A 12,570-nucleotide genomic window follows, 5' to 3' on the forward strand; every position below is an offset into this window, starting at 1 on the left:
GATAGACCATATTACCTCAACATATTCCAGTCTACCAATGGCCAGGTTCTCGTTTGGTCTGGGCGCATGGAACATGATGCATCCTCCAAACTGATCGCTCCCGACCTCCTCGCCAAACCTCCCCTGGAAACAGGTCTGGGTAGCAAACTCCCCTACACAAGTCCAGAGATATGGACATAAAGCCATAAAGCATTACACCAGCGGTCCGATGCCCAGCCATGCCTCGGTCTATGATGTAGAATAGCTACAGTACCGTGGACTATCTGACCAGTACCTGTGTCAAAGCCCTCGGGGCAGGCCTCTATCTTGTCGCTCCACTCTATGTTGTTGGAGCCACGGACCAGGATGTTCCTGGTCAGGAGGCCCACCTCGGCCCTGCCCTCGAACACGGTGCCGTCCGGTAGGGTGACAGACACCCCCAGGTGGGTGTACATCAGGGGCTCGGTCAGGGTGAGGGTTTTGCCGTTAGATGACACGGAGGCTATCTTCCTCACCTCGTTCTCTCTCTGACTGTGCCTGGAAAAGCAACAGTCGGACAGTAATAAAGCATTTTCTGAACGCTGCTTTATGCTCCTACACCTACTGTATTAATTTGTTAAACTCATGCCTCAGTCAGTATAAATAACACCAGCCTGTACCGTCGAACCGGTTGTCTTTCGGTGGCGTAGCCGGCTAAAACAGGGTTTATGGGAGGTGGTTGTGTGTGTTTACCAGAGGAGCTACAGTATGATCACCTGGGGCAAGTGAGATTGGGAGCAAAGTGTCTGTTTCCATCAGTGTGATCTTCTCAGCTCCTCTTCAGGGGATGTAGCTAGTGTGGTTTACATCACGACTGTTATGCTGAGTAACTCCCGTCCGGGAGGGATGGGTGTGACATACCTGTGGCCTGTGGAGGCGATAACGATCTCATCCCCCGCCTTCCATGTCACTGCCAACATGAGGGACAGCGTGACAGAGCCGTTGGTGGCAGTCTGAGCCAGGTGGGTCCAGGGGACAGGAACCGGAATACCTGGAGGAGCCAGTTTTGCACCTTTTAGCTGTTACCGATAAGGCTGATTATGGTGTGTGTCACAGGCTTCGCGTGCCACTATTATCTTAAGGCTTTGTGACATAATGCCAATTTAGCAGGGGCTTTGGTTAGTGGATCCAGCTCAGTTGTGTACTGTATTATATATTTCTTAGTGAAAAAAAACACATTAACCTAAGGTCTGAACAGAGCATGTGTAAGTCTAAGACCGAACACATCTGAATGTAATGTGCATGAGTGTATGTGTGTGTGTGTCTAATATACCATGAAGATCCAGCACTCCCTCTCTAATGGCCAGTGTCTTTGTCCCGTAGACTGGGAGCTCAGGGGACCGCAGGTGTCCATGCAGGGTGATAATGGCTTTGTGCTGGAAAGGCTCCCCCTCCTGGCCAATCTGGAGAGCTCCACCATCAGTGATCAGGATGTTCTCTGCCTGCAGCTCGATATCCGCCTCATCGAACACCAATTTTCCACCTGGGGGCAGTTTAGATTAGAAAACTCAAGTTAGATTAGAAAAAATATAGACGTATCACCTGACGTGCAGGTCAATGCATGTCAAGGCAGTCAGTGGAGTTGATGGGTTGGCAGGCAGCACCAAATTTAAGTCTTAATCGTGACGATATTGACCTTGAATGAGGAGCATTTTCAATACAGGAGTGCTGGTGTCCAGCAGGATGGTTTGCCCCTTAGTGATGACAGCGAAGGTTCCCTTCTCTGGCGGAGACTGCCCCCCCCAGGTAAACCTGGACGACCAGACATCGATGTAGAAGAAATCGGCGTTGTCCTGAAACGAGACGGGAAGAAGTAACATAGCGGGAGCTGACTCGGGGGAAATTCAAGCGGTGAAGACGACACAACGTTGTCTGGGGTGCGCAATGGGAATCTCTCACCATCTTGGCGATGCCCCTGTCTCCGATGCTGACGCGGACCTTGGTCTCCTGAGACCTCCGCTGGGAGTTGGTCACGCAGACGATGTGTGTGTTGTTGGCAGACTGGACGTCACACACAGACCCAGCGATGGTCACGCTGACCTCACTGCTGTCGGTGCTACACAAAGAGGGAATATAATTGTACGTTCGTTAGGAGGGGCGGAGGAAAGGTGAAAGGGCATTTGGCAAGGCAAAGTATAATTTGGCAAAGCAACAAATATAGGCATGTTTGAGAAAACAATCCGATAGCTATTCCGATGGCTTGTTATGGACTTTTAATAATTTTTATCACTCAACGCACTTATAAATGAAGATAACCTATATGTGTTATTGAGTATAAATAAAGGTTTGAATGAATTCCTGTTGGTCGTTCTCTAAACTAACGACCTAAAAAAAACGGGCGTGCCACTCCATTGTGATGTGAGCGGACCGTGCGGGCAGAGCAGAGAGCTCCTCCACACCTGAAACCGGATCCAGTGATTGTGAGCCTGGTGCCGCCGGCGGTGCCGCCCCGCCGCGGGGACACCTCGCTGATCACCGGCGTCAGCAGGGATGTGTACGTGTAGCCACCCGATATATTCACCGCCTTCAGCGGGTTCAAAACTTCTACGGTACAGCTCAGCTCCGCCTTCGTCCCTGGGAGAGAGGAGCACACACGTGCACACACACACACACACACACATACACACACACCCACCCACCCACACACACACACAGACGCACGCACATATACTTATCGGCTTATCTAGCACGATACCCATTGTCAGGTGTACTCTATTACCTTTCTGTCAGAACAGGAGCGTCTGGCTTTTGGATGACTAATGATCTACAGTAAGATACTGCATTCAGATCAAAAGACTCTATACATTCAACAGTCAACACCTCAAACTCATAGACGTAAAGAAGTATGATTGATGGATGTGTCTGGGACATACTGTACGGCACAGAACTTGCTGACATACCATTGTTTGATGGAGCCTCGCAGTAGAGATGAGTGGATGTAGATATGTTTCTCTGCACCACACACTCCATTCCACAGATATGCACCATAGAGGCGTGAGGATCGAACCCAGAGCCTTGGACAGTCAGCATGGCACCGCCACCATAGCTGCCTGTTTCAAACATAGGAAAGACAGAGCGCTCATGAACCACTCCTAATATGAAATCTCAGCACTAAGGGGCAGTTGATCCCCTCACTAAGATGGGCATCCCATTGTAATTGCAACCTAATTAAGCAAATGAACACAAAACGTTGTCTCTGGCCGCAACGTATGTATAAGCGTACAGTATGAACAGTACACACCAACTGCCAGCCCTGAAGCCTCATTGACATGCACTGAATATGGTACAATATACAGTGTACCATACTGAGTACAACTCAACTCTCTCAGAGATACTGGAGGAGTGTCTCTGTCTCTGTTGCTCACCCTGGTTGGGCTGAACTCCAGCGAGGAGCAGCTCGTAGGTGAAGGTAGACCCAGACCGGGCGTAACCTTTGACATGGTGGTGGAACACCACGGGGTAGGTCCCGCCGGCGTTCTGCCCCACAGTGCACTGCACCTCGGCGTCGCTGACGGCAGACACGTTGCAGGGCACCTCGTTGATGGTCACGTGGATGACCTGCGGGTCCGAGTCGAACCCTGTCCCCGTGATGGTGATCACGGCACCGCTGTGACCTAAGGGGAAAGCACAGATGCTGAATGTACAGTAGGGTTATGTGGTCTTTGCAGACCGATGGCGTGTGTGCGACAAAGAAGAAGACGCGCGGCCCTTACCGGTGGTGGGGAGGACGCCGCTGACGACGGGCGTGTGATCGGTGGAGTAGGTGTAGTTGAGCGGCGGGTACTCGACCGAGAGCACCCAGATCATCAACGCCACCAGCCCCTCGTCACCGGGGGGCGTCCGGCAGTGCACCCTAGCCGGGGTTATCTCCTGGATCCTGCAGGGGGCGCCGCCCACCATCACTGTGGTGTTGCCGGGCAAAAAGCCGTTACCTTTGAGGACCAGCGGGGTGCCCCCCATGGTGCTGCCGACGTCGGGGCAGAGGGAGGCCCTGGCCAGGCTGGTCAGGTTGGCCTTGCCGGCGGCCAGCCCCTTGCTCCTCACCACCACCATGATCCGGTGGTCCCCGGCGGCCAGAGCGCCCACCTTCACCATGATTTTGTCGTCCGCGACCTCCACAACCACCAGCTCCAGCTCGCGGGCGAACACGGCCACGTCGTCGAGGCGGTGGCCGAAGCCGGCCCCGGAGACGGCCACCGTGGTGTCGTTGCTGCCGTCGACGTGGCTGGGGGAGACGCCGGTGACGGAGGGGGTGACGGAGGAGGTGTAGAGGAAGGAGCAGTTAGAGTGGCAGGCGCTGCGGACACGGCCCGCCCAGACGACGTCACCGCGCCGGGCCAGGGAGGGGGAGGTGTCGCAGACGACGTGAGTGTAGTTGAGGGACAGGACGGAGCAGGGCACGCCGGCCACCGTCACCAGGCCGTCGGAGAAGCCCGACCCGCGGATGAGCAGGCGGGTGTGTCCCGTGGTGCTGCCGGCCGGCGGCGAGACCGAGTCCACCACGGGCAGCACCGCGAAGCGCCGCCCGTACTCGCTCGGCACCGCGACGATGGCGGTGCCCAGGTTGTTGACCCTGATGGACACGAGGAGGGCGACGCCCACGGGGGCGCCGCTGTCCGGGCCGAGCCTGCAGTTGACCTCGGTGAGACTGCTGTTGATCACTCGACATGGGAACCCTCCGACCGCCACCTGCGGGAAACGATCGAACGTTAATCGATCCAGATTATTGTATGACCGCGAAATACCAGATCTCATTTAAGCAAGACTGCCTAAGCCTAACCCTCACCTCGTTGGCACAGGCCGTGTCACTGAAGCCCGTGCCCTCTATGTGGATGACCTGGTGGGCAGTGCCCCTGTCTGGGGATATGGAGTGGACCATGGGTGTGGCGCAGGCTAAGAAGCTGAAAGAGATCCTGGCTGACATCCCGCTGGACTCCTGCTGCCCGTGGGTGCAGTTAGCGGGCAGAGAGGCCACGCACTCTGGCGCCGCCCTGTTGGTGCGATGTGAACCTACAGCCGGAGGGGAAGAATCAGCCATCGTCGCCGTCATTCATTCATCACCCGACACACATCGATCAGGTGACATCATTTCTTGATGAACAAGACACAGAATGGAGCTAGAATGACTTGTGAGGAGAGAGACAATCATCACAATAATGTCTCCAAGCCACACCCTGCCAATCAACTAGACACACCTGTTACCACCATGCCTATGAGGTAGCCTCTTGCCCCCCCCCCCCCCCCCCCCCCCCCTCCCTGTGCTCTTGGAAGGAACCCGAAGGACTCATCAACCACACCCAGGCAGTCTCTCTGCCTGGATACACTACCTCAGCTCATTCAATCATTCATTCTGTTATTGATTTATTACTGTCAACCATTCAATGTGTTCATCATTATTGTTGTCAACCATTCCTTCTGTTACCTTAAACATTTCCACTTGTTGGTGTCGTCTTTGAACTCATTAACAATGATATATCATTTCAGACCTATCTGCCAGGTAACAGATAACCTTAACTTCTGACAGATTCACAGTAGGGATGTACCCCAGAATACACACTGAGGGTCACATACCAGAATGTGCTTCTCTATCGGTCAGCAGAGTCTCATTAGTACTACTATACAGATTAATGCAACACCTCTCCCACACACTCACGCACGCACGCACGCACACACACACACACACACACACACACACACACACACACACATACACACACACACACACACACAGACACACACACACACACACACACACACACACACACACACACACACATATATCTGGGGAGTCTACCTGTCATGTGCCTGGCCTGCATTCCTCCCACGCTGACAGACAGTTGTCTTCTCTTGTCTTCTACGGGCCGGACCATCACCACGCCCTGGAGCAGTCTGGTCTTGGAAGCGTCGATATAACCGCTGCTGTAATAGTACACGCCCGGAGCCGTGAAACGGTAGATGAAGATACCTAGGGGGAAGGAGAACACAGATGCGTTGTATAACAACATGCTACACATACTTAAGAGATAGTGTGTTACTTCTACAGGGTATCACCTGTCATCTAAAAGAATCACTTATCACTCTGTACACCTCAGATTCAGATTCAGATTTATTTGCCACGGGTAAAAGTACTGTATAAATAAGCTATATGAAAAATTGTCTGTACAGATAAGGCTTGGGTGTTTTATGTACGCTACAGTATATGCTACAGCTCTAAATTATTTATACTGTTATCTGTTGTATGCATTTATTATTATTATTATTATTATTATTATTATTATTATTACTATTATTGCTTAAATATTCTGTGTGCTCTTATTATGTGGTATGTGTCCTATAATGGGTTACTGTGATATACTGTAGCTAATACCGTTCAGGTAAAATATTTGTATTTATTTATTTTCTCATTTATTTTTGATATTGTGCTATGCTTCTTATAATGTAGTATTTATGCTATGCATATGTGCCCTGTAATATGTTTCTATGATATACAGCTAATAGAGTAGTCAAGATTTTTCAGGAGCTTGCTCGTTTGATCGTTTCATTGAGGGAGGTCAGTTCTCAGTTCAGTTCTCCTACAGTAGCCTATATGGTTGAACCTTTTTTTTTTTTGCTTCCCTATTTATGAGTAGAATTATATATGTACCCCCTCCCCCCTTTCTCTCTCTGAAGAACAATGGACCTAATTCCTGAGCATTTTCTTAAGTGTCTTCTTAAATGTCTTCTTACGAACTTCGTAAGACCAAGCAAGTTGAATGCGCGTTCTCCTACACCTAAATTTGCATATATAAACAGCCCGCCAGCTCCTTACTACAGGGTTGTGTGCACACAGAATCCCCAGATTCTTGAAGTTGAGAGGTTCCCAATTGACATGATTTTTGAAGTTCACGTGTAAATTCGACGTTTTATTTGTCACATGCAACATACCATTATTATTATTTCAAGCCTAGGATGTCTTTAGAATTGATGTAAATTCAGCCCCTTGTGAACATGGGCACACTCCAATCTGGCATACCTACGACTGCATTTCCGCGTTCTAAAATCCGCATTCTTAGATAAGAACAAATAACGGATAGGAAACCATTCAGGTATGCCAGAAATCTTAACTGTGTTCAGGAATGAGGACCATTATGTTGACGCTATGAAATATACATGTATAGAAATAAATTTTGATTTGATTTGATGCCGTAGGCTACCTACAGTAAGAACTCAACATGAGCCCCTTGGCGGTAGGATGGTGTTGTTTTAGTCTCGTCTACAGGCGGTTAACTCGGTACCTTTAGGAGTCTTGGTGTCTCCGCTGGTGAAGCTCACACCATCATAGACGGCGCTGGCGGGGCTGGCCACGCTGAACACCCTGTAGCCCAGGTTTGGGATGAAGGCTGGGGCCTCCCAGCGCCACACCACCCGCTCTCCCACTGTAGCTTCCACTACACCAGGGCTCCAGGCGTAGCCCCTTCCCAACTCTACACAACACACACACACACACACAGACACGCACACGCACACACACACACACACACACACACACAGACACGCACACGCACACACACACACATGCCCACACCACACACACACACACACACACACACACACACACACATGCCCACACCACACACACACACACACACACACACAAACGCCCACACCACACACACACACACACACACACACACACACACACACACACACACACAGTACACAAACACAATGTACACAAACACAAGAACATTAGAAATAGGTCTGAGTAAGTGGGTGGGTGGACATAATTGCATAATTGCATAATTACGTTCAATTCAGCAATGGTGAAAAAGAACTTGAAAAACTAGAACACTATGTGGGTGGACATGCTTTTAAAAGTCAATTATTGTGAGTGTGAAGCCTTGAAGAATTTCCTTTAGGTCATTCAGTGGTATTCATTCACAAATCACCGGTTTCACCAGTTTCTTCCTAATCACTGAGGCTCTGCCCGTGTAATCACAGCACTCAGAGCTGCAGCTGACAGCTCAACTATTCATATGGAACGCCTCCATAAAAGAATCCGGTTTGTGCTGCTCTCAACCTTAACCCCGTTGAGATATGTTGATTGATTCCTGAACAATGACAGGAGGTGTAAACCTACCTTGGTGGGAGCCTTGGTTTGTCACCGTGTGGGTCCTCTCCTCCATCTCTATGACACACTGCAGCTCACTCTCCGAGGCCACCTTCACATCACACTCAACATCCCCTGTGGAGAACCCACCAAGCACATGATCTCAGAAAAGTAAAACATATAACACTTAATTTTGAATCTCCCCTACTGATGCCCTCTGGGGAGCGTCTGCGTTACACTCAGACAATGTGCTGTGCTATTATGCAATAACATTTATCTCATAATATTGTTGGTTGACATTAAATCAGTAACATTCAAAGGAACAGCAACACTAAAGAGCAATATAATTATTGGTCTCAGACAGTGTTGCTTCCCTTAGTACAAATGTATGACACTTTATCACAGGAAAAAAAAGTTGATCCATGTTGTGTGGGGGGGGGGGGGGGTTACATATACCCCCTCCTCACCTAGAGCCGGCCCTGTATATAGGTGCTTTAATAACTTATCAACATCATTCAACTATCAACTATGATCCATTGATTCTCAGCCCAACAGCACTGAGATGCTATTAAGTATTAAGTATAGTTCTTAGTCTTTTGCTAATCAGACTCATTGAGCAATAAATCCGACGTGCTGCTAGCTGGAATGTAACGCCCTCTCCCTGTTCTTACCCACTGAGACTCTGTTGTCAGAGATGTTGGAGCTGAAGCCAGAGCCAGGGATGGTCAGTCTGGTTCCCCCATACAGGGAGCCCAGCATCGGGGAGAGGCCGGACACCTTCAGGATGTACTCAATAGAGGCATTCACACCATCGCTGAATTAAGAATAGAGAAACATCAAATCAGGACCCCCTGATTCAATCCCAACCTCATTTTGAAAACCACACTTCAATCTGGACAGTTTATTCTGATATGTGACAGCACTTTCTTGGCTGTGCTTGGGAACTATTGTAATACGGCACCTGGTTTTGGGATAGCCATAGTTTCCAACTTGCACCTCCACGTCATACTGGCCAGGTGGGAGCATAGGGAGCAGACAGGTGATGTTACTGGAGGTCCACCGGACCAGGTGACACGCTTCTCCACCCACATAAACCGCACTGTCATTGGCTTGGTCTCCCAAGTTGGCACCCATGATGGTGAGAATTCTATGTCCTGAATGACAGAGAGAAGATAGATGGATACATAATACTTCATCAATCCCCAAGGGGGAAATCCATGGTTGCAGCTAAATCAAGACACAAATAGAGTAGCAACAGAACAAGACACACAAATAGAGTAGCAACAGAACAAAACACAACAAGACAGTACCAGTACTAACGATAAAACAGTAATGCAGTTGTATTGTTACTGGTACTGTCTTGTTGTGTAAGGCGATGCCGTTTCCATACCGAAGTTAATAATATAATCGACCTTAATCTCTGATTGCTTGGTTCGTGTAGCAACAGGTTCGTAATTACCGTACAAGCAGAGAAGCACTATGACAACCAGGCTAATAGTCAGTCCAATATCTTGTAATCACTGACATTGTGTTCGCTCTGACGGCAGAGGGAAGAGAACCTGCATGTCCACATTGCTTTAACCCCCAGTCGTAGGTGAACAAAAGGGATGCGTGCGAATTATTGTTAAAGAGGCTAAGACACCATAACATAAATAGAAACCTACTGTATTAACCTGTCCAACTTAAATACTGTTATTCTCTCTGCTGATGCCCCAAAAAAATCGCTCATCACTCAACCATCGCTCATCATTCAACCTTTGAATATGACAGACAAGAAGATATCAGTGTCGCACATTCTGAACATTTTCTCAGACTGTACTTTTGACATAAGGTCTTAAAAGTAGGGGATTAAGCAACATTTGGATGCCCATAGGGCTGCTTCTTTCTGGGGAACAACTAGGGTTGCATAAGATTGTGTGAGAAGTGTCAGACTAACATGAACAGAAAACGTTTTTATTACAAAATGGACATTATCCCTACCACAGTCATTATGTCACGCCCTCCACTTCTGATACCTCCTAGCCTGTGGCCAGTCTCTCTCTCCCGTGTGTGTGTGTGTGTGTGTGTGTGTGTGTGTGTGTGTGTGTGTGTGTGATGGGCACGGCTCCAGTCTGCAGCTCCTGATTACCTCATTCAGTCCACCTGCTCTGTCTCCACAGCTGGGGTTCATCATTCCATCTCATGCTGTACTGAAACCTCTGTGTTTTGCTACATGTTCTGTAATTCCACTCCCGGCCGCTCAATATTGATAGTCTTTGGACTCTAGATCTATCTATCTATCTAACTCTATTTCTGTTGCTCTATTTTTGTTACCTCGCTGACAGGTTGTTCCCTGCTTTCCAGTATCCTGTTTTCTGTCTGCCTGCTCGCCTACCCGCCTGCCCTGCCTGGCCTGCTACAAATTAAAGACCCTGTTGGATACATTTTCTGGTTGTCTTCTGTGTCCATTTGGGTTCCTCTGTCCCTTGTAACACATTATCCCTCAGAAAAGACAGCTTTTTGAAGTCTTGTGACTTTTGTTTGAAGATGTCTACATGTATAACCACTGTAAGCATTCAAAAGATGCATATAGAATTTCTCTTGACCTTTGACAACAATCAAACCGGCTGAATAGAACGACACAGAGGGAAAGGTCCTTGGTTTAACCTTATCAACAATAATCCATAAGGATTAGGATCTGAATGGTTGTAATGTGAGTGAATAAATATCATAGTCCCTCCATCAAAACAAAATATAAAATGTGTCCAGTGTACTGTATGCCTCAATACTGACTGTATAAATTACGTAAATGAATGGGAACTCAGGTTTAGGACAAACTATGAGTTAAAAGAGATCCAAACAAACAAACTTACCAATGACATGTGTGGTCAGTGGGCTCAGGCTGATAATGAGGGGAGTGAGTGCCTCGTCGTAGGTGAACATGCTGCTCGCCGTCTCAGTCATATTGTCAACCCACACTGTGACCGGGTGGGACCCCGCAGCACCCTGTCATAACCAAGACAACAGCTGGGGATTAGGTGAGGGATCTATCTATTTAAATCAGACAGGGCTCCCTTGTAACAGAGATCAAGTCTATACTGAACTGTACCTCACTGAGAATTTCCTGGGTAAATAAAACATGGATTAATACAATTCCCTAGTTCTGATAACCGTTGGAGCACTATGGACACCAACTAAATACTGTTAATCTGCTATCACACCAGTTTAGCCCATCCAATCAATTTATCTGCTAGTTCTGATACCTGTTGGAGCGATCAGTAAATTTGCCATTTAGTCCATTATATGCCTGTCTCCCCGCCAGAACATAGCGGACATCTTGTGTTGGGCAAGTCCCGTCTGCATGATAGCTTGGTTTGACTATTGTTTGCGAGCTAGCTAGCTACTGCTATTGGGTGGACAATAGAACACACTAATGTTGGACAAAGTTGAGCAACGGCTAAATAATTCTAGAGTAGGCTGGCGCTAGGTACAGTAATAGGTCAGTGTTGTATCAGGGCTGGCGCTAGGTACAGTAATAGTTCAGTGTTGTATCAGGGTAGCTGCACTAATTTGGGGCAAAGCTGCAGCTGCTTGCCGCTGATGAGCAGGCAAATAATTTGAGTAAACAGCTGGAACACTGGGGTTCTATTTGGAGCAGTATTGCTATTGGCTGGCAGTATTTTATGTTAAAATTAGCCAAAGAATACATTAATTAAAAACCCTGCGAATATCCGTGCCAAATGTGAATGTTCGAGGAAAGTCCGGACAGAGGGACAGACAGACAGACAGGGCGGACAGACAGACAGACAGACAGGGCGGACAGACAGACAGAAAGGGCGGAAAGACAGACAGACAGAGGGACAGACAGACAGACAGGGCGGACAGACAGACAGACAGGGCGGACAGACAGACAGACAGAGGGACAGACAGACAGACAGACAGGGCGGACAGACAGACAGAGGGACAGACAGACAGACAGGGCGGACAGACAGACAGACAGACAGGGCGGACAGACAGACAGAAAGGGCGGACAGACAGACAGGGCGGACAGACAGACAGACAGACAGACAGACAGAGGGACAGACAGACAGGGCGGACAGACAGACAGACAGACAGACAGACAGACAGACAGACAGACAGACAGGCCGAGAGTAGCTCATTTATGCGTTAGATAGTTAGATATAGAGTAGAGAGATACTGCACTTACTGCAGGTGTCCTGCATGTCAGCTCGTTGGTGCTGGAGGAGACCAGATCACACGTTCCGTTGCCGACCATCACCGTGGTACAGCTGCTGAATCCAAACCCCTTCACTGTCAGGAGAGCCCCTCCTGAGAGGACAGAACCACAGAAAACAGGCTGTCATTACTGTACACTTTCCCGGGGAACAGTTAAAATGAGCCAATTTGGTGGCATATTTACAGAAATGTTGATTGATGTGAACTGCCCCTGTGATGTTTAACTTTACAAACAAGCAAACAAACAA

The 12,570-nt window shown here is 48.6% G+C and overlaps 1 protein-coding gene across 1 annotated transcript in view; it reads right to left on the reverse strand.

Annotated features, from left to right (window-relative positions):
* Nucleotides 1–12,570, reverse strand: part of LOC311322857 (fibrocystin-L-like) — a gene marked incomplete at both ends in the record, with an annotated part of 37,258 nt that overhangs the window by 13,182 nt on the left and 11,506 nt on the right. Inside the window, 18 exons of the mRNA XM_084454975.1 lie at nucleotides 16–152; nucleotides 275–516; nucleotides 880–1,009; nucleotides 1,292–1,501; nucleotides 1,655–1,811; nucleotides 1,918–2,074; nucleotides 2,418–2,592; nucleotides 2,919–3,068; nucleotides 3,384–3,632; nucleotides 3,732–4,707; nucleotides 4,805–5,028; nucleotides 5,813–5,983; nucleotides 7,293–7,481; nucleotides 8,138–8,242; nucleotides 8,779–8,921; nucleotides 9,069–9,261; nucleotides 10,960–11,092; nucleotides 12,294–12,415. Of these exons, the coding sequence (XP_084311101.1) occupies nucleotides 16–152; nucleotides 275–516; nucleotides 880–1,009; nucleotides 1,292–1,501; nucleotides 1,655–1,811; nucleotides 1,918–2,074; nucleotides 2,418–2,592; nucleotides 2,919–3,068; nucleotides 3,384–3,632; nucleotides 3,732–4,707; nucleotides 4,805–5,028; nucleotides 5,813–5,983; nucleotides 7,293–7,481; nucleotides 8,138–8,242; nucleotides 8,779–8,921; nucleotides 9,069–9,261; nucleotides 10,960–11,092; nucleotides 12,294–12,415 (3,863 nt within the window). The remainder of the gene's footprint in view (nucleotides 1–15; nucleotides 153–274; nucleotides 517–879; nucleotides 1,010–1,291; nucleotides 1,502–1,654; nucleotides 1,812–1,917; nucleotides 2,075–2,417; nucleotides 2,593–2,918; nucleotides 3,069–3,383; nucleotides 3,633–3,731; nucleotides 4,708–4,804; nucleotides 5,029–5,812; nucleotides 5,984–7,292; nucleotides 7,482–8,137; nucleotides 8,243–8,778; nucleotides 8,922–9,068; nucleotides 9,262–10,959; nucleotides 11,093–12,293; nucleotides 12,416–12,570) is intronic.

This window comes from Borostomias antarcticus, assembly GCF_949987555.1.
Source record: "Borostomias antarcticus genome assembly, chromosome: 21".
Classification (NCBI taxonomy): domain Eukaryota; kingdom Metazoa; phylum Chordata; class Actinopteri; order Stomiiformes; family Stomiidae; genus Borostomias; species Borostomias antarcticus.